Consider the following 27,976-nt stretch of genomic DNA (forward strand, 5'->3'; position numbering starts at 1 on the left):
ACTGAGATATTTCAGAAAGATATACAGAAAGAGCTTCCTCGAAAGTTGTGGACCAATATTTCAAACCAGTCAGGTGTACAACAGCAACTTTGATTGCCAGCTAATCCTTCTCACACCAGATCAAACCTGGGAAAACCAAGGAATGAATTCACTAAAGAGGACTTTGTCAAGACCAATTTTAACAATGATCTCAATAAATATTGAGGGATTGCTTATAATAACATTATTAGAGGATACCTAATTGAATTTAGAATACCTAAAAATGACATTTATATACCTAGACCTAAACTGGTACCCAAAAGTTCATGCCAAAAAATGGAAATTAATGTTGATTATTAATATAGTTCACTTACATTAAAAGCAAATTATAAATGAACTACAAATAAAATAAGGGATTAAACAGGAAACAAAAGGAACTCATAGTGTTTAAACTATTCTTTTTATGTTATTTTAGAAGTTATGATTTTTCAAATGGCATAGATATTCAAGCACAAAAATCTTATTTATCACAGTTAAGTGGGAGATAAGGAATGCTCAGAAAATAACAGGCTAAACTGAGACCTTTCTGACACTATCCTTAGCAGAACCCAGCCTTTGCTGAGTATAAATAGAATATCCTATTGGGGATTTACAGTTGTGACTTCTGTTGTTGGTTTTATTTTGTGGCTTGCTAACATATAGGTTGCCTGTACATTTGGGCAAGTGAATTTACTGAGGCCATTGATTAGTTAATAAATAGCCATTCTCATTACTGTCTGATATTCCCATTTAGGTATAAATTTCTCCCTAATGTCAATGTTACCTAGGAACAGAAATTTACCAAGTCAAAATTATTCCGGGCAAACCATCCAGCTCTTTGGAATGTGACTAAAATACCATTTTAAGGATGTTTAGTACATCCATAACTGGTTAGGTCATCTTTTCATGGATGTTTCCTTACCTAACTCGATAAACTGAATGATCCACACACAGGCAACCTATATGTGTGAGTGGGTGTTTCACATTCCTGCTCTCATCCCCACTGACTTTGCTTATGGGAAGCATACAGGGACCACCTGAAATCATGATCACGATTGCAGGATCATGGTGCTGCAGGGTGGTGCAGCATTATTGCACTGACCATAACTTTGCCAATACAACTGGCGTGAAAATCCTTTTCATTTCAATCCCAGGGGTCAGATATTGGATGCATTCTTTTAGTTGAGATACCTTGATTTAACAATGGTTGCCCAATTGAAGGTTACAAACATACAGGAGACTTTTAACTGTATGTAGATAACACAGTAGCAGGATTGTGGCAGTTTATGGAGGACTGAGCGTTATGTAGGATTGAGTTGCATTACTGAAAGTAGCAAAGTAGGACTGAGCATAAATCATGAGCTGAGGACAGGGCAAAGTGATCACCTTGAGGATTGGTAAAAATAGGGTTGCCAGGCCTTTCCCATGATGCTGTAATCTACCTTTTATTAAACGTATTTATAATTCATTCTTTTCAGTGTCTTAGTTTTTTTATGATGCAGAAAAATAAAATATAGTAGTATTAAAATGCTAATGGTTAAAGTAAAAAAAAAAGCAAAAAACAACCTATTTCAAAACGAAAATGTGTATTATCAATACAGATAAGGATAGAGTTAGAACCCATTTCTATTCTTGCTTTCCTTTCAGGAATTTCTTTCCCTTTTAGTTTTTGCTCTTCTTAACCAGATCCTTAAGGAGTCTCGCTGGCTTCCATTGTTTGTACGGAACATCCTCCGTTGGCCTTTTTAGCTATCACTAAAAGCAGCCTTTCCCCAACTTTAAAACCACAGAAAAGACCCCCGTCTCGGCTTCTTATATCGAAGTATACTACTGAAGCGGGTTACTATGTTTATTTGCTTGGTAGGGCGCGCGAATCCGTTCCCAACCCTCGCCCTCAACTCAGTATTTTTGGGAAACAGCCTTTTTCCTACAGGAGACAAAGAACACGGGCTGGAAAAAAGCGCAAGGACTCGACACATGCGCACACGCCTGCAGGGTGGTGTCTGATGAAAGAGGACACGGGCGAGCTTTTTGCGCCTGCTTAGTCGAGCCCGCTCGGGCAGCATTGGGTGGGCCTTCGCGAACGCGCGTGTACGGCTTCTTCTAGGGAAGGTTCCGGAGCTTAGGCGCGTTCGCGGCTTTGGTTAAGCGCGTTCTTCTTCGGTCGCTCCTTCTCTCCTGTCACTCCCCCTCCTCCCGGCTCTAGTGAGCGAGACTTTCCAGCGAGCTCTCCCTGCAGCAGAGTTAGCAGCCGCAGCACCAGGTAGGGTTGCCAGATGCTTCCAGCCGAGGAAGGTAACCCGGGGCCTTCGGATTCTCCATGCATTGGGGGATCGGGGTTGGCCGGGCGGGGTGCGTGGAACGCACAGGTGCGTGCGGGTTACGCAGCGATTGCTCCGGCAATGGCTGTAAGCAGAGGTGCCGTGCAGATAAAAAAGCTCGGGAGTCAGAAGGCTCAGAACCGCAGCATAATTCGAGTGGAGCGGAAGATCGCCGGATAGACACCTTCGCTCAGCCTTTGCAGTTACTGCTACCTCTTCGCCCGTGGCATTTGGAGCTGCTTATCTCTCTTCGCCTCCTTTAAGCGCACTCCTTCGGAGTAGAGGACCCTGAGTGCCAATACGCACTCGCCACCTGTCTCTGCTCTGCAAATTGGCGCTTTTCTTTCTTGGTGTATTGTAAGCTCGGCACTCAATGGAGATTCTCGCAGTACAAAATGGGGCAGGAGGGGTGTGTCTCTGAGACCCTCAAGGGTAGATGTAAGTTGCAAGGGAAAGCGGCAGAGGTTTAGGAAGGCTTTGAAAAGCATAGCATTGTTTCATTTTCATTCATTTGCAGAAATACAGCGTGAAATGTAAATTTCACGTGCGTGTGCCGGTTTTTAAACAATTTTCAGTTTGCCAAATTGAGTCGTTTTACATTTTAAGGACGTCTTGGTTTTCTATTCCTATTCTTTTCTTTCTGGTATTCTTTTCCTTCTTTATCTAGACCATTTGGTTTTCTGTTTGGAAAGCTCATTTTAATTGTTGAGGGTGATGGCGAATTATATGCTGTTGGCACTGCAGTAGGTGTGGATCTTGGAAAGAGAAAAAGGATGGGCTCCCCTGCTCTTCATTTTGGTGGTGCCATGTTTTGCAGTCCATGTCGCGTTTCTAACAATTAGATGGTGAAAAACCTTTGAATAACTAATGAAAGGAAAAAGTATTCTTCCTCCATTCTCATAAATTAATAAATTAATTCATTTTCATTAAGCCTAGAAAGAAAGAATTTTATAAAGGTCATCTTTCCTGACAGATGCTTTGTTCCAGATATGTAGGTCAGCATTATGAGATTTACATTTTTAGTGGGTGTGATTGGTGAGTTGGGGAAAAAAAAACATGTAATTTTTCTCCCCCTCTCTATCCCCCCTCCCCCACAAACATCTGTGTATACTCATTTGGCTATAGATGCAGTAGTCTTGGTGGGGGGGGGGTGTTCTAGATTATCTTTCAAAGAATTGCTGCCACCATCCAGTGATTTCACACATGATGGTTGTGTCCCTTTAGTGTTTCCACTGATTTTTCTCAGAGAAAAATGGATCTAATATCAGCAGCTGGTCACGCCCCTACTCAGCCAGAATACATGGATGCAAAGTGCCATTTTCATTGGGTAAAAGCTGTGGTATGTTCTTCTAGCTTGGGTGGGGATGAAGGGGAAAACTCTTTTGTCTACTGCTGGTATTAGCATTAACTGCAAGTGTTATTTTTGCTTGGCTTAATATAATAATATATTTTATTAGATTTTTTTTGCTGTATTCTTTTTCCCAAAGGGGTAGCATCTGATTATAATTTGAAAACCTGTACAGTGCTACAAATAAGGGCTGCAATACATTTTCAACATTTTGATATAATTCTTTGTATGCTTTTCCTTAGCTCTTAAACTAGTTGATATACAAGATAAAGCATTCATGATTATTGATTTTCATAATGTATGAGATTGCTCATTTCATAATAGTGTCTCGGGTAACAATAGTAATAATGATAATATTAAATAATATTAAAAATATTAAAAACCATCAAAGATTAGTCTGAACATGCAGTTTCTGGGACATTTATGTATATAAGACTTGTATGTCACTTGAGCCACCTGACTTTAAGCCAACATAATTCAACATAAACATAACATTTAACAGAAAATATACACATCAAATCAATACCTGGTATTATTACTCCTACCACATGAATGAGAATACTCTCCTAATAACCCTGAGATGACATCAGCTTTCTTTTATGAAACTGAGTGACAAGGAAGCATATGAAACAATGATCTCATTATAGCTGCTGAGGAAATCTTGTTTTATTACAGTAAAACTTGGATTCTGTTTTTTCACTTGAGCACCTAGGTGCTACCTCATCTTAATTTTGTGTTTTGTATTGCAAACCATCTTGGAAGTAATTAGAATTCTCCTACTGGCTAAGATCTTTAAGAAACACATGGAATTCTTCTTTAATTGTTTTTTAATGCTGCTTATTTTTCTGACCATATAGTTTAATGTTAATTATAGTGAATGTTTTTTAATTATGGTTGGATTCCATTTGTACTTTGTGATCTGGATGGTTGGTTTTGATCTTTGGCAAATGTTAAGGAGAAGAACTTAGAGAAATGAAGGTTCTCTATTTTTTTAAAAAATCTTTTTACATTTTTGCTCTCTCCTCTCCTCCCTCCACAAGAAGTTTCCCTATTCCCATTTCAGACCTTTACATTGCCAGGAAGCACAGGAAATGCTTGGTAATTATTAATACAGTTATTCATATTTTGTCATGTTTATTTTTAAAAAAAATTTAATTAGGCTTTTCAGGGCATTTGAATGGATGTTTGTGGTGTGCTTTGATGCAAACAATCAAACAAAATCCTTGAAGTAGCTTCCTTCCTTGAAGGCCAGCCTGTTCTCTGAAAGCATATTTTCTGCACAGTTCAGCCTATCTGCTTTGAGAAGTTTCTCAGGTTGTCTTCTCAAATACGTGAAGATACAATTTCTTAGCTGATGGTTCCAGCAGAAATTATCTATGCCTGGGAAACTTCTGGGGCCAAATTAGATAAACCCTTACTACTTGGACTTGTGTTTCTGAGAGGACTGCCAAGTGGATAAATTTTACAGGAAAATTATTGTAATTTTGCAAAATTCAGCATGTACTGTGACATGAGGAATGGCATGACAGGCTAGGCTGAGGAAGTCAATCAGATGAGTTCCCTTAATTTGATTGTAACTGCAGCTTGTTTGTTTGCATATAATACATAAACTTTTTCAAAATAAGGCATATTTGTGTGTTGGACTGGCATAAACATGATGCTTAAGATGAAATATTATATGCTGCCCAGAGTTGCTTTTCATGAGATGAGTGGCATTTGATAAATAAATAAACATTTACATTCCCTTTTAGCTTTTCAGGCATTATGTATTTTTCTGTTGCTGTTAGTGCGTGCTTCATTAAAAGAACGGAAAGAGGAGGGGCCTCTGTTACAAGAGCTATCTAGTTAATTGCAGTCTTAATTGTGTAATACTTTTCTTTTGAAAGCCTGCATTCATAGACAGCAAACATTGGAGGAACAAATTGCTATTGACTTTTAAGAGAAATATGCCATGGGCATTTAAGTTTAGAAATCTTGTTTAGTGCAGTTTCTCTAGATGACTGGAATCAAACTAGAGCACTTTGGTTTTTTTCCCCTTAAAATATAAATTGGAAATTGTTTGTGTCTGTGTTTGCATTTGTGTAGGATAACACACTGTTCTATAGTATGTTGTCTCCAATCTATTTTGCTGTGTAGCATCTCCAGTCTATTTCATGACATATGTCTTATTTTACTGTGTAATAACTTAAAGGTATTTGCCCAAATTTATGGCATAGTTAATCTACATTTTATGGGGTGTAATGATGGTGGTGTGATTTCGCCCTTTAGAAATAAGCTTTTCCTTACATTTCTATTTTTCCACTTTTTCTCTTATTTCATTAGAACATAAATTATTAGAAATGTATTTACACATGTAAATACATAAAACTTTAAATCATTTTAGGTTGTATTTATGTTTCTATTATTATACAGTTTTTCTAATTGTACAAATTTAAATTGAATAAAATAAAGTGTTAACACTTGTAGAAATACAGTGAGGAAAGAAGAATAAATGTTTTTGACCAAAGTCAGAATAGACTTTGGCAAGTCATCCAGTAGACAGATGCAGGTAGGAAAGTTTTCTTGAGGAATGTATATCTTGTGAACAAACTAGGATAATATCAAGATAATATCAATATCACATAAGATTGTGTTACTAGTAGAAGAGGAGAGGACCTTCACAACATGGAGATTATTCAGTCAGTGGCTGTCTCTCAGCCCAACCTATTTGTCCTTTATAATAATGACAAAAGGGGAGAGACCTATGTTTTCTATCTTGAACTATAAATAAAACCAGGCAGGTAATCCTTGATTTACAAAAGTTCATTTACTGGCGGTTCAAAGTTACAACTGCACTGAAAAAAATGACTTAAGACTACCAAAATTCAGATGCTTGGCAATTGGTTCATATTTGTGACTGTTGCTGTGTCACAAGGTCATGTGATCACCCTTTGCAGCCTTCTGACAAACAAAGTCAGTGGGGACACCAGATTCACAACAACTGGTTACTAAACTACTCACTTAACAACTGTGACAAGAAATGTTTTAAAATGGAACAAAACTCAATTAAATTTTTTTTTACTTAACAACAGAAATTTTGGGCCCAATTGTGGTCTAATTTGAGAACTACCTGTATAGCAAACTGAATAGAAAAGGGGCTGCTGTGCAGTATGCATCATTCATCATTGGCCAATCTATTCACATATGCGGCTAGATACATCACCCCTTTTCACATATGCATAAAATGAAGGAAAATGTTATTTTTAAATAATAATTTGTATTTGTGTGTGTGTGTGTGTGTGTGTGTGTAAGAAAGTCACTGCAAACTAGCCTAGTCATACAATAGCAAGGTTTATACTTTCCTCTATATTTGAAGGTAGGGACGTTTTTATATATGCATCCATATTTGCTTTCCTGCTGAGATCAGATGTCTTTATTGCAGTCTTTGACAAATCTTTAAGTATAATAAAAGGAGAAATAATTTAATGCAACAATTACTTACCAGGAATGATGATGATGATGATGGTGATGATGATGGTGAAAGAAGAAGAAGAAAAGGAGAGGAGGAGGAGGAGAAGGAGAAGAAGAAGCTAGTAGTAATAAGCACTTTCAATGCAATCCAAAACAACTGGTGGCTCACTTGAACACAGTTGGCATTTACAAAATCACTGTCAGTTAATTGCAAAAGGCAGCCTTACTCGGAACAGCTTACATCCTGTGACGATATCTGTTAACACTATCAAGTATCCATATCTACTTATCTAGGTGCTTGGGAAGGACTTGATAGATGGATAAAAGTGCCAAATTCCAGTCTGAACATCTGGCTGACTGCAGTGAAATACAATAGTAATAGTAATCGTAATACAATAAAATAGCATATCTAATTAAAATTTTATGCAGTTATAAATATATAATTTCATCAGTGCCCCTTAATTCTATCGCCGTTTGTCAGACAGTTGCAAGCCCTTTATTGTGGGGTACTTATACAATTTAATACCAAGCAAATATAGATGGGCCTTTTCTAGATGCCCTCCCATCAGCTCTACTAGAGGGAAGATTTTATGGGACTTCTTATTCACAGAGACTTTGCTTCACTGTTAATGTGGATGATCCCTCTGGATATATGGAACAAGCCTGAGTCTTGATATTGAAAATAGGAACTGCTGCTAATCTTTGGATTGGATTTAGATGACATATTTAAACTCTTTATCCTCCAGTTCAGAAGACACAGAATGAGGCCATGTGATTGAGTACTTTTACAGCAATTTGTACAGAACTTGAAATTTCAAATATTCATAGCAGAAGCTATAATATATCTATTGCAGTGGATAATGTCTAATGCAGCTGAAGAAGAATAGTCTGGCTTGAGAGAAAGTATGGTATAAATGTTTTCTAGAGAGGAAAATGAGCGGGAGTTAGGAATATTGGAATCTGAATTTAGAAATAAAAAGTAATGATTAATTCAAGGAATAATAGAAACACAGAACTGGAAGGGACCACTGAAGCTTAAATTGCCTGAAACAATTTCAGAGATATAGTGTTTGTTACTTTTCCAGTCATGGTTAATTGAAAAATTAACAATTAAGAGATTATGTAATTTTGTTTAAAAGATGTTGCTGAACTCTTGACCTATCTTTGTCTTTGATTTTGAGCAGAATTGGATGTCTAGTTCTAATGAGCTTATCCTATTCCAGGGGATTTGGCAAATATCTAGCATTTACAAGAGGAGGGATTTGAAGCAACAATTGAATTTAAAGTTTATTCAAGCTGCCATGATCCTGAGTTATGTGATTTCACGGACAGTCATGACTACATAGATAAGACTTTAGAGAAGTGTTATTTTAGTCTGACTCTAAAGAAGGATATGCTTTCATATAGGTAGTAGGTATGTGTATTTAAAAATGCCCATCCTAAATATAAAGTATATTTCATTTCATAATATCGTGATTTGATAAGGCTAAACTGCAATTACATGCATTGTCAACATAATAAACATTGTAATCCACAAACATTTGATCTTATTTAAAATGAATAAAAAACTTACTACTGAAATAGTGACTTTCTTTTGTAGGCACCCTTCCTCAGAAAGCTACAATATGTTGGGAGATAAGAATTGTGCTGAGGTGGAATGGATTTTTTGGAATGAATTTTTACTGTTTGCTCTCTATTTTGCTCTTTTGTAGAATTTTCACAATGACTTACGCTGTTTTATGAGGTCAGCCATTGTTGTGATAAAATAACAGTAATGTGTGGAAGATTTGTCATGGCATGATGATATTAGAGAGTTCCAATAAGGAACTAGTATGGAAAAGTTCTTTGATAATCGGATGTTTCAATTATACCTCCCCAAATTACAGTACTCATTTGGATCGGATAACATTGGGAAAGGTTGGTTAAACACCGAGAAGATATTAAACTTTCTAATTTATAATTGGTAAAAGGAGAAATCGTAGCATATACGTATTAAAAAGTTAGTAAATGAGGTGAGGTGCTTTTCTTTTTTTGCTCTCTAATGAACCATGGATTGAGAATTCCTCAATTCCAAATTGAGGCTGTAGTGAAGGCCTTTTTTGTTTATGCATCTTTAAAATTCATGCACTATTGTTGGCTATACAGATTTGCCATTGAATTTGATACAGATGGTGGCCCTAGTTAGAAAGGGAGGCAGAAAATGCCTCTTACAAAAAGACAAGAAAAGGAAACTCAGAATTATAATCTTGGTTGTCTTCCTAGAGCAACAGATTCTTAGCCAGGGCCAAGTTGCTGTGTATCATAACTAGAGATCTCTGTTTCCGCACTAAAGTATTTTACCTGCTGTAGCTGAATTCTTGTCTTCCTGTGGAAATCCCAGAGGAAAAATTATTGCAGGGGCCTGAAGGAAGCCCCTTTGCATAATGATCTGTATGTGTTACAGTGCAAGATGCTCATAGCTGGCAGAAGGAAGCAAGATTATGGCAGAGATGTTCTGCCTCCTGCTTTCCAGTGCTGATCTGTTTCATGAGATAGTTATCATCTTCAAAGAACTCCTTCATGCTAAAAAGAGACACATATTCTTCAGTTGTAGGAAATACAGTTCTAAAAATCACAGGAAAACCATTTAGTATAAGCTATTATTTTTACAAATTTTAGAAATCAGCAATTTTCTTAAGAAAAAAAAAACAGAACATATTTTTACCTTTTTTACTAGGCTGTTTATGCTAAGTCCCACATTAGAAGAACAGTTTCTTCTTCCTGCTCAATTAACTAAGATAAGGAAAAATCTGGAGTTCCTCTGATCCCCAGTGCTATGCTGAGAAGCAGTACTTGGTCTAATGGCAAATCCTTTGGAATCTGGCAAACTCCTCCCTTAAGATTTATTTTTGTAGATTTCTTTAACTGAAAAATAAAAAGAAGAGCAAGTCTGCATGCAACAAAGCAAAGTACTGTCATCAGGCATGATCTGTATTTGTCACAATGCCCTCTCTAGGCATCATGTAGATCCCAAAGCGCTTTAGGACAATAAATAGGGGAATAGTGGCAACCTGATGTCCACTTTGTTTCACTTTGGTATAGAGGTGTTTTGTGATTGGCCACACCACCATAACAACCATTTTGTGATCGTGCCCTTTAGATGGTCTCAGAATTCAGATCTAACCACTCTAATAGCATTATGTTTGTCTTTAAGTCTTGTCAGCACCAGCCAGTATAGTTAGTTGAATGAAATGCTAAAGGTTGTAATCTAGTTCTTTGAAGGCATCAGAATTGGGAAGTAGGTACTGCTATAAGTCCTAGAAGGCATGAGAAATATATATTTGGGTCTTCTCCATTAAAGGATTGTGTATTAGTTATGAACATAGAATTAAAGAAACTGATTACAGATTTACCAGTACTTCATACAGCTTTGAAAAGGGCATGTCCCTAGTACTGTTCAAAGTGTTCCTAGAGGTTCATCAGTTAACAGGATTTCTTAAGATGAGGTTTGTGCCTATCTATAGTTAGTTCTTCAAATGATGACCCTAAGCCTTAATATCCTTAACTTTAGCCTGGGCATGTATTTGCCACAAAGTATTTGATGCAGATTTGATGTAAATTTTGTCGCATTTAATCAGAAGATCTAGCAGTTCTATTATTCTAGTTTTAGAATGTCCCAAATGTGCTTTTTCAGCTGGACTTTCCGGTTTTTCTTTAAAGACATTTTGCTTCTCATCCAAGAAGCTTCCTCAGCTCTGACTGGATGGTAGGGAACAGCTTCAGTCAGAGCTGAAGAAGATTCTTGGATGAGAAGCAAAATGTCTTCAAAAAAAATATTGGAAAGTCCAGTGGCCTCTTGAAAAACCACTGTTTAAATTTAGAAGATTTTACTATACTCATGCATGCTTTTGTAATTTTGAATTTTTTCCACCTTTAATATAACATAAAAGCTGTACAATCCAATTGAAAAACAAACTGATATAGTTTAGGAGGGAAAAAATAAAAATAAAACACAGTAATGTGGTTGTATAAATGTGCATACCTTTAAACTGATACTTTATTGAAACAGCTTTTCCTGCAGTCTTCTGTTGTAGGAGCCTGTGAACATAGCACATCTTTCCTTGGGAATTTTTGCCCACTCTTCTTTGCAAAAACATCCCAGACCTGTTAGATTGCAAGAGCACCTCCTTCAGGTCAACCCAGAGATTTTCAATTGGATTCAGATCTGAGCCCAACTGGGTTATTCCAAAACTTTGATCTTCTGGTGAAGCCGTTCTTTTGCTAATTTGGAGGTATGCTTTGGGTCATTGTTGTGTTGAAATGTGATATTCCTTTTCATCTTCATCATTTCAGCAAAGGCCTGGAGGTTTTAAGCCAAAATTGACTGATATTTGGAACTCTTCATAATTCCATCACTTTGACTAAAGTCCCATTTCCAGCTGAAAAAAAGTTCCAAAGCATAATGCTGTCTCCACCATGCTTCACTTTGGGTATGGTATAATTTTGGTGATATTCAGTATTGTTTTTGAGCTAACAACAATGTTTTTGGAATTATGGCCAGAAGTTCAACCTTTGTCTCATTAGACTATAATATATTTTTCCACAAGCTTTTGTAATACTTGATGTTGGTCTTAGCAAAATGTTGCTGGGTTGGGCTGCTTTTCTTTGTAAGAAAAGTTTTCTAGCTTGCCACCCTACCCCACAGCTCTGACATATGAAGAATACATTATATTATTGTAACATATAGTACATAAACAGTTTTTGCCAGAAATTCCTGCAACTCCTTAAATGTTGATATAGGTCTCTTGGCAGTCATTTGATCAGTTTCCTTCTTGATTTTTCATCTGTTTTGGAAACACAACCAGTTCTTGTTAATGTCACTGTTGTGCCATAGTTTCTCCACTTGTTGATGACTGTCTTCACTGTATTCCATAGTATATTCAATGCCTTGGGAATTTTTTGTACCATTCTTCTAACTGGTCTTCTAACAATGAGATGCCTTTGATGCTTTGTGAGTTTTCTTTGAAAACTATGGCTTTGGCTGTAATGTCAGAAAAATCATACTAGAACAGCTGAGCTTATGTGGGCATGATCAGACTCAGTTTAATTTACGGCAGATGTGTACTGAATAACATAATTTTGAGCTTGATTGGTTTTATTTTTATTTGTTCTGATTAAAAGATTTCAGTTTGTTTTTCAGTTGAATTGTGTAAGTTACATGTTATAGATGGAAAAATTATGAAGTGATTTATCTTGGTCTGATATTTTACATCTCAAAAACCTGGCATTTTAGCAGGAAGACATTTACATATATCCACTATGTGTATTCATGAGAACACTACTGCCTTCAGATAGATATGCAGAAAATAGATGGAAAGATTTATTTATTTGCGGTGAAATGCTCTTGGGATTTGATAGGCATTGAGTATAGTTGGGGAGAGACTGAAAGCGTGTGCATGTTCTTGAACAACTTTTTGTTATAGCCTACTTTCATTTCCATTTGACTCCTGAAATCCTTGATCCTGCGTTTTACCTTGATTACATTTTTTGCCTTTTGTATTGAACCCTGATTGTTGTGCTGTATATTCTGAAATCCTAGATATGCTTCTCTTGCTTTCATTTTTTGTTTTGATCTCTGATCAATTCTCAATAGGAATTCTACTGATTAACTTTGTAAATTGCTTTGTAAAATCAATAATTATATTTAAGTAAACCTGTGATTTGTTAAATCTGGCGCACTGTCTTGATCTTGAACTATATTACATTTGGTTACCCTAATAAATGAATTATTTTAGAAGAGAAATAGATGACTACAGCCTTGCTACTCTTACTTGCGTTTTTGAGTATATTAAACTATTCTTGTCATCATCATCTCTTGGTCCTTGTTTTCAGTTTTGGCCATTTGAAGATATGTGGGCTTCCAACTCTCAGAATTGCCCAACCATCCATGCTGGCAGTGGAATTCTGAGAATTGAAATCCAAAAATTTTCAAGTGTACAACACTTCTCTAAGACTCTTAGAGACGATGGTTGTTCTGAGAGTGTGCAACTTCATCCAAGACAGGTAAATTGTCTCCTATTTCTGATTCTGATTCTGATTCTGATTCTGTTTTCTTATTTCTGTTTAGGCCATTGTTGTATCTAGACACTGTTGATGTTGATAGTTTCAGTTAATCCTTCTACAACCCGCATGCTTATCCAATGCTATTTCACTGATTTAAGTTTAACAGTGAAATAGTATTGGATAAGATTAGCACATGATGACAGTGTGTTTCAAAATTTGTGTTGAATATTTCTAGTGGCTTTATAAAGAAATTAAATAGCTTGGGGAAAATTGATAAAATTTTAAAATAATCCATCCAATATTTACACATTATAGGCAACAACTGAAATAATTGTTGTAAAACACTGTATTTTATCCCCAGGTTGTTGAAGCAGTCAGTAAGATACTATGGTTTAGATGTCATTTATAGTTTAAGCATGGTAATAGGTTTAAAATCCCTTGGCTCTCTCTCCCAGTAAAGGTAATCTGTTAAGGTGAATCAGTCCCAAAAGAGACTGGAACTCAAAATGAAATAGGTTTCTGAACTAGTGTGATTCTGTTTGCTTATGATGGTGTTCACTTTCAAAACAAAATGCAGACACTACATGAGTGAAATCTAAAATTTTGTGAAGGGATTGATGAGTTGAAGACTTTAAGGACCTTGATCTAAATAAACGTTTAAGAAACCATTGAATTCTGTGAGTCGTTTTTGGGGGGTGGGGTGGGGAGAGTCCTATAATGAGTCTTAATCCCTGCAAGAGAAGATAAACACTATGAGACCTAACTTCCCAAGATGTTTGTTCAGTGATAATCCTAGCTATCATCTCACATCCAAGCACAAAGAGACTGGCATGGAGGTACACAAAGCCCTACACTTTGATCCAGGGACAGCTTGAATGAATCTCATACTTGTCATAGGGGAGAACTTTAACCATGATCTGGCTTAGCTAGGACAATCTGAGCATGAAATTTACAGCATCACCTTAAAATCCACCTGGTTAAATTAGTCAGGGATTTTGCTAGGATCAAGGTGGGCAATACTATCTCCATTCTGTCCCAGTTCAAATAGGATGTATAGACAATGAAGTAATTTAATAGTAATCCGCTTAAAACTGGAAGAGGTAAACCAGATCTTTTCATGCTTCTCACCCATGTTTCAGAAATATATCTGAGATTGGCTTCCTCGTTCATGATAAAGTACAGATATGCCTTGACTTACGACCACAATTGAGCCCAAAATTTATGTTGCTAAGTATAATTCTTAAGTGAATTTTGCCTCATTTTAAGACCTTTCCTGCCATGGTTGTTAAGTGAATTATTGCAGATAAGTTAGTAACATGGTTGTTAAGTGAATCTGGCTTCCCCAATAATTTCGTTTGTCAGGAGACCGCCAAAAGTGATCACATGACCTTGGGACATTGCAACCATCATAAATATGAACCAGTTGCCAAGCATCTGAATTCTGATCATGTTACCATGGGGCTGGCTGCATAAGTGTCAAAAATAATCATAAATCATCCACCTATCCACCCTCCATCCGAAATATAAAATGAGAGGAGGTACTCTGCATTACCTTACTGATAGTTCTCATACCAAATCCTTACGATACAGCCTTGTCTTCTTCCCTTCTTTCATTCTAGCGAAAGAAGATGTTCCTTCTTTCCTTTCTCTCATTCTAGCAAATCTGTATATTCTCAAAAGGTAATAGTAAAGACAGTTTCAAGCTGAATGTGATCCATGAACATGCCCATATGTTTTTCCTAGCAGCAATAGGCAGGGGTTTATCATGACTTTTTTCCAGAATATTTTTGGGCTTCCCAATCTAAGCTATAGTCCTGGCTAATCTTGCTTAGTGTCTGAAGCAACAGGGAAGCTGCTACTTTCTGTGGGGACGAATAAATAAATCCAAAGTAAGCTGTAGACAACCAAAAGCATAATCACTTAACAATCATAAAAAGAAATTGAGAAAGGACCCACTCTAATGGATAAGAAAGTTAAAACTTATGGGATGTTTGTACTTTCAGATTTGCAAGATTCTGGTAATGTAGCTTTGCAATAAAATAGAATTAATTCATCCATTTCCTGTGTGGTTTACTTTGGAAGGCTGACAGTTGGGCAAAAATGTAAAGTATCTGGAGGACAGTTTTCTTCTAGATATATTCAAACAAATTGAATTCTTGCTGTCTGGGAAATTATCCAAAGAATAACTTCCAAGACTTTTTGCCAGATAACATTGGTCTGGGAGCAATGTGAGAAAGAGGGTGGTTACAGATAAACTCTAAAGGGTCCTTATCACTTCAAACTGGAAAGATCTGTCTGTGGATGACAAGGTGGAGAATTTTCACCACCCAAACATTTGATAAATAGATTAGACCGAAAAATGTGCTCTCCTCCTTAAGTATTTTTAAAGAGTTTGTGTAGTTACTTAAATGTATGGTTACATCTGTGCATCAGGGACTTTAAAGGGTATAGTGCAGGCAGCAACTCAAAGTACTTTTTCCCCAAAGATTTTGAGAGGGCATGAAAAATGACCTTTTTTATATAAGATGAGGGGGGAATAGTGCTTTTGTAGATTATGTGGGGAAGGGGAAGAGAGCATCAACAACTTCTTTGGGAGATGTGAATTTACTATTAGAAGAAGAAGCAATAAACCTTTTACATTTACAAAATGGCTCAATGGGGACAGTGAGGCATCAGTCATATTCAACCAATCTTTGGGATATTCAGCAGTTCTCCCTTGTGACATTCACCAACTTACATGCTTCTTCAAGGCTTTTCTTTGTGGTGAAAGGGAAAATTGAAAAACCGTCTAACATACTATTTCATAATGATAAATCAGTCTGGGGTATCTGTTTACAATGCTATTAATTGCTTTCACCATCCCAAAGGTGGCATGTCTTTCTGAATTACTATTGCTGACCAGATAGCCAAAAAAAAGTTATGAAACAAAGTCAAAGAGTAATGGGGTAAAAGTGAATTAATTAATTCCTATATTGCCCTCTTGTGGTCAAGTTATATGTCACGCCTCAGGGTCATACAAGAATCGCCGCTTGTTACTGTCCATTAAGTTCATTGTTTATTTTCATAGTTTATTTTATACAGTATGCTATTTAATCTCATATAGGGCAAAGTTTCTAGAGATTAGAAAACCCTCTTCTGGACAGTATATGTGGAGGCATGTTTATTTCCACCTGATAAATTACAAAACTTTTCAAAGGCTTCGATGTCAAATAGCATGCCATTTGAAAATAGAATAAAGAAGGCCAATTTAAATCTGTGATAAATACTTTTACATTGGCTTATTTTCAGTGAAAGTCTGTTTCTAATCTATAAATCTTGTTACAGGCTACCCTCACGTAATAATCATTCAGTGACTGTTCAGGGTTACCACGGGGCTAAAAGAATGCTAGTTACAACTGGTCCTTGAAGTTATGGCCATTGCAGCACCCCTCGGTCATGGGTGCGCAACTCGGGCAATTAGCAGCCTGCCTACACTTTCAACCACAGCATGGTCTTCAACTCTCCCCTTGCCTATCTAACTCCCACCTCTGCTCTTTTGGCCGCCTGCAGTCCCCTGCCCTTGCCATCTCTTTCTGGCCTTCCCCATCTTTTTTTCTCCCAACTGCTGAGGAAGCGGACCTGGCTGAGGCAGCTGCTAACCCTTCACATGGCTCAGGCCTTGCACTCTGCCACCTCTACTCCCACTGATGCCCCCAGGTGTTCTTTGCCATCTTCTTCCAGCTTCTGATGAGATGTACCCAGCTGAATGAGCTGCTTGCACTTGGGGAAGGTATCACAAATGTCCAGGAGCAGCAGGAGAAGATGATGAAGGTCTCCTGGAAGTGGCATGGACATATGGCAGCAGCAAAGTGCAGAATGGCTAAAAGGGCAGAGATGGGAGGAGATAAGTGGGGAATTGAGAGTACAGTAAAGCAGTGTAGGCTCATCAGCCAAAGGACACTAATCCTTTCTGGGAGGGGGAGGGGGCAGTGGGATGGAGCAGGCAGTTTGCACAACACAGAAACAGGGTCAGGCCCTCACCTCAGGACTACTGAACTTCCATTACTGAGCATGTTTTCACAGGATGTTTTTGTCCATTGACTGCTTCATTTAGCAATGGAAGTTCTGATCCCAACTAGGGTTTTCCTGACAAAAGTAAATTAATACAAACCTTGGTAATGTTTTGTGTATTGTCAGGAAGGCAGCTTGTATCAGGGATATATATACTTCGAAAGACAATGTGTTCAAATGCATAGAATAATATTTAGAGTAGAGAAAACAAATGCTGCAATATATTAAATATAAATTTTATTTGGGTTTTCACAAAAAAATAATACAAATAAAACATCTTTTTTTTTGAGAATAGCATGATCCCGGGTTATCACTTCTTCATACAGACACAAACTCAATTTCATATTCATCTTTGTGTTCTATTCCATATCTTATTACTGTTTTAATATTTTCTCCATAATTTTTCCCCTCCCTTGGTTTTCTCAACTTTATTTTTAATTACAAATGCTGCAATATATTGAAGGTGTTGTAATCTAGTTAACCAATAGCCTTTATTTGTTAAATTTTTATGTTGCCTATCTCTCCCAGAAAGTGATTCTGGGCAGGTTGGAGCAGCTGTTTTAATTTCTGGATTGAATTTTTAGATCAGGAATGAGTCTTTTAAGGCTATTTTCATATTTTTAAAAATCATTTGCAACAAATAATTTAGGTATCCTGTGGAAACTACCAGTTCCTTCTCTTCAACACGTTGTTTGAGAGGGATAGAAAGCTGTTAAAGATAACAAAGGAAGTGTCAGAAGGAAAATGGATGGTTCCAGTATTTTTGGCTGTATTTATCACCTACCTTACATTCCCTGGAAGAATGCTGCTGTGGAAAAAAGAGGATTTATCAACCTGTTTTGGATTCTGGTGATGAAAAAAAATAGTAAAGTTTAAATTGGATGCTTTAAATTTCTTTCATTCTGTTTTTCTTTGCAGTCATCTATTATTTTGGTAATTTTGTTAACAAACTATTTTAAAATTAATTATTTTGTGTTTTATGAGGCACAGAGGAGTGGGTGACCTAGCATAAGAGTGTGGGGTATAGTGGGCGCTGGGCGGTGTGGTACAAGTGCACTTGGGCCCAGAGCCCCCACATATCCTGCAGCCTGGGGATTCCTCTGGAGAAAAAGTGGCAGGAGAAACTTTTAGAAGCAATTTGTGATCTTCCCTGCTTCCAACTTGTGGGAAACTGGCAAGGAAAGTCGCAAATGGCAATGTGTGCCTGTGGAACAATTGCAACCATCATAAATGCAAGCCAGTCGCCATGTGCCTGAATCATGATCATATGACTTTGGGAACATTGTGACAACCACAACCTCAAGGACCAGTTGTAAGTCTCCTGCTTTGCGCCATTGAAGCTTGGAACAATTGTTGAATGAGTGGTCACTAAAACAGTACCAACTATATTATAAAACTTAAGGTGGATGCTATCCAAAGAAGTTAGTGTTTTTGTTTTAAATACTCCATCTCTCTCTCCTCTCTCTCTCTCTCTCTCTCTCTCTCTTTTTCAAGGTGACCTTTCTGATAGGATGGCTGATCAACATCAGGACTTCAGTATGACAGATGATCATTTGGTGAGCCAAGCTAGGTGGAATCCAACAGGTGAGTCATATGAGGTGGGAAACAAGAATGTTTTAATCACAAGGTGGAAGCCAGGATTAAAAAAAAATGAAGGGAGATTATCAATGGGAATAAACGTGGAAGTATAAATGAGCTGAGGATAAGGAAGTCATAGATACAATTACACACACACACACACACACACACACACACACACACAGAGAGAGAGAGAGAGAGAGAGAGAGAGAGAGAGAGAGAGAGAGAGATGCTGCCAATATTTGCCTTAAACTAGTTTGCTAAGCTTTATTACTTAAAAACAATTAGAAATCTATATAACCAGAAAAGTGACTATAAATATGTGTTCAATTCTAGAAGAGTAATTGCTTGTATTCTACAGCAAAGAAACACTACATACTCATTTTAAACTCTAGTTTAAAATACTTTTATTCTTAAATTTTTTCCAGAGTGATGTTTAGAGAGCTGATTGTTTATTACTATATGAGTGTAATCTATCTAGAGGTATAGATTTTCCTGGCTAGCATCTGTGTTTAGTAGATGCATCTGTGAACAAACTGCTACCAATAGGAAGAGTATTTCTCCCTACATGGAGAAGGTAGGTAATATATCTCTGTACCAGGTGAAGTGAGTGATGCAGTGGATGTTCTTTTGTAGTCATGGAGGCCTGGATGGAGAACCACAGACTTTAGCTGAACCCTGGTAAGATGGAGTGCCTATGAGTGAGCCTCTCTGTATCCAGGAGTTTATCTTCTTTGGTCTTGAATGCAATTGCAGTATCCCAAGTAGATCTGGTACATAATCTTGGGTTCTTCCAGACTCATGGCTCTTTCTCGAAGAGCAACTGGCACCCTTGGCAAGGAGGGGCTTTATTCAACATTCCGTTGTGTGCCAGTTACACCCTTTCCTGGACAGGGACGCTCTCTGCTAGGTCACTCATGCTCTGGTTATCTCCCATTTGGACTGCTGCAGTGCTCTCTACATGGGGCTACCTTTGAAATGTATCCAGAAGCTCCAGCTGGTATGAAATGTGGTTGCAGGGGAAATTTTAGGTACCTAGATTTTAGAAAGATATATGTAACACCTCTATTCAGTGAGCTGCTTTGGGTGCCAGTTTGCTTCTGGGACCAATTCAAGGTGTTGATTTTAAGCTATAAAACCCTACATGGAATGGGGCCAGGATACATATGGAACTATCTTTGTCCTATTACATTAGCCCATCCCACCAGGTCAGGCAAAGAACTCCAACTTGCAGGGTTTAGGAAGAGAGCCTTTTTGGCTGTTGCCCCTATCCTATGAAATATTTTTCCCTTGGAGGTGAGGCAGCCACCCATCCTCCTGGCCTTCTGAAAAGGAGTTAAGACTTGTCTCTGCAATCTCACATGCGGGAGCCCAGGGGAGAATGCATCTATGGGTCTAGTTACTTTCCTGAAAACCCTCCCTTCGCTTTTAACTGATTTTTAATTTCTGGCCTCCTCTTAATTTTTTAAAACTTTTATTTATACTGTTTTATATTTTAGCATTTTACTGCACACCGCCCAGAGTCCTTCTTTGAAGGAGATGGGTGGCAGAAAAATGTGAAAGGTAAATAAAATAAATAAACAAATGCCCTGACCAAACAGGTAAATTATTAGAAAATTACAACCTTAAAATATCTACAGACCAATTAAGAAAATCAGAAAATCAGAGAACTCTTTGTAGCATTCTGTATCTATAGTATCCTCTAGCTGTGGACAGATGTACATTGGTACCACAAAATGCATGAGAGGCACTGCAGACAAGAACAGCCCCCCAAAACCATCAGTAGCAGAACATGCATTGTGCCATACAGGTAATAAAATTCAGTTCAAAGACATGAACAAAGGCTTCAGACTATTATATACACCTGCACAGAGAGGCTGTTGAGATCTATAAGCATCCTAACAGCTTCATCAAAAAAGAAGAAAGCCTGAAAGTTAACAAAGCCTGGTTACCTGTCCTGTGCCATGGCAAGATCATCCCCAAAGCAGGACGAAGCAAGTGTCAACTCCCCAAAATGTTAAAATCAGACATTTGCCTGGACAAAGTCCCAGACACGACTAGCCAACCAGAAGTCAGCACAAACAAAGAACCAATCAGGACTCAGCATTCCAAAATGACCAGTCAGAAGCTGGTATGAACAAAGGACCAGTCAGGAACCAACACCAGCAAAACAATCAGGATCAAACACAAAGAACCAGTCAGAGACCAGCCCTCATCAACCTGCAGTAGTTGGAAACCGGCTTGGCCAAAGGTCAATCAGCAGTCAAGACCCCTGGCTGTACAGATAGGATCCCATCTGCTCAGCTGTGTGTGGTCTATGTAGCAGAACATTTTATGTTTGAAGATACCAGCCACAGTTGCCAATGAACTATCAGGAAATCTAGGCCATAGTCATTAAACCCTGAAGCCAAACACTGTGCAGTGATCATTTCATGGGCTCTACATAACATTAGTTAGATAATCTGATGGCAATCAGATTTATTAGATGTGGACTAATACAACAGAAATGTCAAATGGATCCTCATTATTGGACTGTTAAGCATTTTGTTCGGATATATTAAATATATTGATATATTTAAAGTATTGACACATTTAGCACCACATATGGGAAAACTCATAATTTCTGTTGCAGCTATTGAGAGACAATTATAATGAATTAATATATTTAATGTTGCTACCAGTTGTAGACTGAAAGTACATAAAGCAATTTATCTCTTAAGATATTTCAGCAGTTTAAAAATTGGACTTCTTAATGACCTGGATCCAGGGGTGGAATTCTACTGGTTCGGACCTGTTCTATAGAATCGGTGGTTATGATTCTGTGCAGTTTGGAGAACCGACAAATCGTACCCCTGGCTGGCCCCGCCCCTCTCCGCCCATCCCTCCTCTTCCCACCCAATCAGTCCTTATTGCGCCTGTGTGACATGGCTGGCCTGCAGCCTGCTTTTGCCCACCTACCACACCAGCCATTGCTGCCTGCCTTCACGATCGGTGAGTGAGGCTCCGCAAGCAAGCCCTGATCACCTGTACCTGTCGCTGCTAGTCACCTTCCCACCCCACCCACCCCGACTTTCCTTTGCAGGAGAACACGTGGAGCAGCTCTGTGTCGGCTCCGGCCGGGTCAGCGGCTGCTTCTCTCCCCTGCTGGCCTAGCTGGGAGAGCGAGAGAGTCTTTCTTGGCATAGCGAAATATAGCTTATCGCTGTGCAAGAAAGACTCTGTCGCTCTCCCAGCAAAAGCAGCAGGAGAACATGTGGAGAGGCTCATGTTGGATCCAGCGGGGTCAGCAGCTGCTTCTCTCCCCTGCTGGTCTCTTTCCCAGCACAGCGAAATTTAGCTTTGGGTCCTGCAGGTCTCATCAGGAAACAGCTCTGGGTGGCAGAGAAAGAGCCAGGTTGAATCCTGTTCCTCTCTTCCACCAGGAGCCGAAGAGAGAGCACTTGCAGAACCCAAAGCAGCAACTCCCAGTTGCTAAAGTAAATTTTGCTGTGCTGCACAATTCGGTTTCCCAGGGCCCCAAGGACCATCCTCCCAGAGCGCTGCCACCACTCTGGAGCTCCCCTACGGGATGGATCAGTAAGTTCGTGCTTTGTTTCCCCGGGAAGGGCTCCGTCATGGAGGACCGTGTCTTTGGACCAGGTGCTTTCTGTCAGGCCTCCTGCCTCACATGGGGCCATGGGAGGAGGAAGTGTGTGGTGGGGAAGGCTGTCTGCAGTTCTTGCAGCCAAAGCCTGGAATCCTGAGGTGTCTGTAAACTTGCATTTGTATGAGGTCGGAGCCCCATGGCTGCGCCGGCTGGGAGGACGCTTGCCCCACGTGACACTGCTCACCTGCCTGGCCAGTATATGTCAGAAGAGAGGGAGAAAGAAAAACTTGGCAAGTCTTCTCCTTCTCAGGCATTCACACAGAGCATGGATACGTGAGTCTGTGACCTTCTGTGCATAGGCAAGTCTCTCTGGCGCCATGCATGCACAATTTGTGCAGGGCACGCTCTGTGTGTAGGCCCGAGAAGGAGGAGAAGAGTTGCCGAACTTTTATTCCTCCCTCCGCAGCACGAAGGCAGCCTGTCCCTTTAAGGTACTTCAGTGTGGTGAGGTGGGGTGAGTGGGGACCATAAAGGGACAGTCGGGCCACAGGAGCTGCCTTCCGAGCAGCTATGCTTCGAAGGGAAGGAAGAAAAGTTTGGCAACCCTTCTCCTCCTTGGGTAGAGTGTGCGCACGTGGCACCAGGAGGATCTTCTGCAAGGAGTCGGCACGTGGGTGAGTCCCTCCAGCACCGTGAGATGTATGAGTGTTTGTATGTATGAGGCCAAGAAGGAGGAGGGAAGCAGCATGGCTGCAGAGAAGCAGGAAGCAGCTGCCAGCGATGCCCTTGTGAAGATGTTGGGAGCAGGGAGGTGCGACCCTCTCAGGAGCCGTGAAGCTCTCGCCGCCCCCAGATACCCACCAAGTTCCCTCCTCCCCAGAAGCAATATTTTGGGGGCGACTGCGGGATTGCCTCCCCTCTCTGCCCACCATATGGTCTTCAGTACTGGCTTGTCAGATTCCCACCATCCAGCACCAGTTCAGATATTCCTTCCCCCCCTCCCAAGCACAGAGAGAGGGAGAAGGAGAGGGAGGGAGGGAGGAAAGGAAAGAGAGAGAGAGAGACAAGAGACAGAGAGAGGGGGAGAGATGAGAGAAAGAGAGATGAGAAAGAGGGAGAGGGAGAAAGAAAAAGAAATGAGAGAGGAAGAAAAAGAAAAATGAGAGAGCGAGATGAGAAAAAGAGGGGGAGAAAGAAAAAAGAGATGAGGGGGAGAGAAAGAAAGAGACACATACAGAGAAATCTGTTTAAAAAAATAGAAAAATGGCTCTTTGAGTATTTAAGGTTGAAGACCCCTGGGTTAGGCAAACACCATGGTCGTTAAGTGAACCTTGTGGTCATTAAGCGAACATTGGTTGTTAAACAAGTCCCTTTTCCCTAATGGGCATTTTTAACCAGAAACCAGAAATAATTGTTGAAAACTGGCAAAAAATATAGAAAATCTCAGTCATATGACTGTGTGGGATGTTGTAACTGGTCATAAGAGAGAAAGAGAGAGAGAGAAAATGGCTGTCAAAACTCCAAAAACAGGTCAAGTAGCTCTGGGGAGGTCAGTCATAAATTAAAACACTTGCTGAGCAACTGGCCATTAAGTGAGGACCATTTATATTTGGTTTGCCAGTCACATGGCCACCTAGCTATGCCCACCCCATGACATGACCACCTAACCACACCTACCCCAGTCACATGATCACCTATGCATGCCCAGCCAGTCACATGACCACCAAGCCACACCCACAAATTAGGCCATGCCCACAGAATCAGTTGTTAAGAAATTTGAATCCCACCCCTGCCTGGATCAGGTTTAAAATCCTCTTTTTGTTCTATAACTTTGCAAGCCAGGTCCAGATATTGAGCTTTTTCATGATTCCTTTACTTTCTCTCTCCATGCATCAGTAAAATATGGTTCTCTGTTAGATCTGAAATACATCAGTAGCAGCACTGAGTCAGGCTTTATTCATCCTGGAAGCTAAGATTATCTCTGAATTCTAGGACTAGACTGGGAACTCAAAATATATTCTGGAAGAAAGACATGGCAAGTCATTTCTGTAAGGTGTCTGACAAAAATGCATGGATATAGCCATAAAACCACCAGTAACCAAGCTTGTTTCAAGAGAACCTTTACTTGTAAGCTAAATTGCTATGCTAAAACCCAAAAGCTGAAGATCTAGATAGTAAATGGATGTTCTTCATGAAGAATCATAAATTAAATTAAGCATATTTGAATATGAAGGGAGAGAAGGAGAGGATTTTTAGAATATGAATACCTGATACTGGCTTCTGGCTATTAAAGTAGGATTACTAAGGTGGGAATTCTAAAACATTATTAAGGTTTAATAATAATTATAGCTTCTTTTCCTTCTGATCCAAAAAATTCTGATTTGTTTTGGTATCCATCAGCATATTTATCATGCTTCAGGTGGCCAGACACTTAATTATGTTAAAAAAGCAATTAAAACACTTATTCATGTTCCCATTTTATATTCCAGAAGTCCATTGCATATCAGAATAAACATTGGAAACCACTGAGTTGCCATATTTATGTTATTTTCCAGAACAAAGTTGTTCTATCATTGCCTACACTGCTTCTTTATTGCCCAGACTGACAAATAAAAATCAATAAATTATCATGAATTTGTAAAATAAACATAACATTGTTGAGCCAAACTCTGGAAAAATGACAAAATCATATAGAAATTAACATATTTATTTTCATGCAGTTCCCTTCATCTTTGATTTGGCTTCATATTTAATATTCATTGAACCAAAGCTGCAATTAATGTCTCTGTATCTCTTTATGTGATATTCCGGAATGCTGACCCTTACATTCCAGTAATTGCATTTTTTAAGTGTGGACTTACCTGTTTTCTGTTGTTCTCTTCAGTGTTTTCTAAAATTTTAACATGCTAAAGGTTTCAAATAATATACAAGCTAAGTCATTATTGAACAGTTCAAAAGGCATGATCAGATAAATTTGTTGGGGTCAATGTGCCAAAGAAATTTGCATATAGGGAAGATAAGAACTGTAGTTGAGCATTTTGCAAGTAAGCAGATTTGGAATGTCAGAAAGAGTTTTCAGATGTTCTTTATCTCTTCTCGTGTGCTTTGGGATACTTGTTTCTACAAGTATTCTGGTTATTTTTTATGGGATTACTTTACTTTTTGGTATTAGCAGCATGTGAGATGTTTTACCTTTATCTTTGGACATGAAACTGATCTTTATTATGAAGTCAAGCTGCTTATCTCTAGAACATAATCTATTCTATTTGGCAGCTTTATAAAAGATCTTAATATGGACAACTTTAATTGGAACCTACCTATATACTCAAAATTCAGACTTGGAAGTAAGAATTACTTTGGCTGAAAACTGAATTCTGTTAGTTGTTTGAAAATCTTTACAGGTTATATTCCTCCCTAGTATCTATTGTTTTATTTTCTTTTAGCAATTCTAGACTTTAATCATTTTTCTTAAGGAAGATTCTCAATTTTCTATGCACGAGAGAGCAAGTGGAGATATTTTTTCATAATACAATCTGTGAATGACAAGTTGGAACGTAAAATCTATGCAAGAAGGTGTTCCTAGTGTTTGAAAACATGATGGAATCTCCTCCTCTGAAAATCACATATGAACTTTCATCTTGTTTGCATCCTGAAAACCTAGCAAGTTCCTTTCATGTTAACAGCCAGTATTAAAACTGATTTAATTAACTCTGTTGCTATTTTATTTTTACAAAATCTTTTGGCCATGTTATGTAATGTCAATAATATAATTTTTTATCCATTGATCTGAGTCACTGTGTCATAGACGGTAAACCCACAATAAGTCTACTTGGAAGTATTTATAATGGACATTCTTGAGCCTTAGTGGAACTTGGGGTCCTAAGGCAAGACAAATAAATACTTGTAGGAACTTATTTTTTCTTCAGGAGTGTTCTTGTTTGCTTCATGTATTCTCTTTATTTTCCAGGACTTTAGCAAGATTATCCAGGCTCAGTGATTTTTAACTTTCAGTCAAACCAGGCTGATACAAGAAGAATCTGAGAAGGGCTTTTGTTCCCATTCCTCCCCCTGGCTCTCAGCGCCTGCCTTCACAGTCCCTTCACCATGGTAACCAATAGAGAATCACAGCTCCTTCACCATGGGCAATGAATTGTAACCTGCTTGATTACTCTTTGCCCCATACTGAGTACTCAGTTGGATAGTGACATTTATTCCTGGATCCTGTGAGGACAGCCACTTTATTGGTTTAAGTAAAGTCCTCTTTGCATAGTACAGTAAGGTTCTAGTGCTTGGCTGAGATAAGCCTTACATAGCCAAGATCTGAAGTTCTCACAAAGGAATAGAACTTAAAGGCCAGTCATCTGAATGATGAACAACTTGTTTTGAAGTTTTGAGGACAAAACTTCCTATGGTGCCATTGAGGACACTATGCCAGTAGTGATCAGTGTTTTACTCAATCACTTAAGAATATTCAGATCAGGATCTTAATGTGGATCCTGGAAAATTCCAGCACCGATTTGATAAAGCTGATTATTATATAGTCTATTTCTCTTATATTGGGGAGAGATTATAAATATAATCTCTTATATTTATCTCTGAGGCCATCTGCTAAATACCGTGAAAAATAGGAGAGAGCAAGGAAAAATAGTTTATAACGATTTCAATAAAATGCTTAACATAATAGAAGGAGACCTGGATGAACATTTCCAGACATAATAGTTTATGGAAAAATTAAGTGTTTATGGAAAAAAACACCTAATAAATTCAGCAGAAATCTTGGTTATAGGAGAAAGGTATTAGGTGTAGAATAGCAAGCTACATTATGCCTATCTTTAGGAAAAGTTGAAATAAATGATTGGTCATTTCTTCCCCATCAACTAATAGAAAGTAACTAATAGTCACTGCATGAAACCTAATGTAAAATCATGATATTTCAGAACTTTGTCAAAGACCTCAGGGAGAAAGTAATAATTCTGTAGATTGGTAAAAAGATTTTTTTAAAAAATGAACAAAATAAATGTATCAAAAAAGCAAGTACTTCTTAGATATGATTGGGACTGCTTCAGGGCGTAAGATTGCTTTTCAGCCATTATAATCAGTAATGCTCTACTGTTTTGTCAATCTCCTACCAAATAGACTGGTTGCTTAGTTCTCAGCGAACTTTTAATGGAACATACAGAGATATTTTGGATTGTATGTGACAAAAAGTTAAAATTTCTGATAATATGCACTTTCAACTCTGATAACATGCACTTTCAACTTTCTTTTATTAGAATATTCTAGTCTGAATGTAGAGAATGATGCTATTCTGGCTGAGATGGAATTGTGTGCCTTGCCTACTTCTTTCGTTGGCTGTATATGTCACGTTGTTACAGTTGAACCAGAAAAAGGACAACAATAAACTGTAACTTCCATTTCATTAACTGCTGTGGAGATCAAATGAAGACTTGGCAAGGGAGTAAACATAAGAGAATGCCTTTCATCACTAAAAATGAAAACAATACTTAAATTAAACTAGCAAGCTAGGCTCTAGCAAGCTATTATTGGAAATGTAACCATTGAACTTTCAGTGTTCATGGTGCT

At 38.4% G+C, this 27,976-nt stretch overlaps 1 protein-coding gene across 26 annotated transcripts in view; it reads left to right on the forward strand.

Moving 5' to 3' along the window:
- The first annotated feature begins 2,011 nt into the window (after window positions 1-2,011).
- MAPT (microtubule associated protein tau) overlaps window positions 2,012-27,976 on the forward strand; it is a 72,965-nt gene continuing 47,000 nt past the window's right edge. For 8 of the 26 annotated variants that reach the window (XM_087915642.1, XM_087915655.1, XM_087915662.1 and 5 more), the window contains exons 1-2: window positions 2,755-2,777; window positions 18,724-18,813. In XM_087915642.1, coding sequence (XP_087771768.1) covers window positions 18,741-18,813 — 73 coding nt within the window. In that variant the 5' untranslated portion in view covers window positions 2,755-2,777; window positions 18,724-18,740. Of the gene's footprint in view, window positions 2,314-2,676; window positions 2,778-18,723; window positions 18,814-27,976 lie in introns of those variants that run through there. The other 18 variants (XM_026717549.2, XM_026717547.2, XM_087915659.1 and 15 more) reach the window with 9 other exon arrangements.

This window comes from Pseudonaja textilis, chromosome Z (genome assembly GCF_049901715.1).
Source record: "Pseudonaja textilis isolate UNSWEBS1 chromosome Z, rPseTex1.2, whole genome shotgun sequence".
In the NCBI taxonomy this organism is placed as follows: Eukaryota; Metazoa; Chordata; class Lepidosauria; order Squamata; family Elapidae; genus Pseudonaja; species Pseudonaja textilis.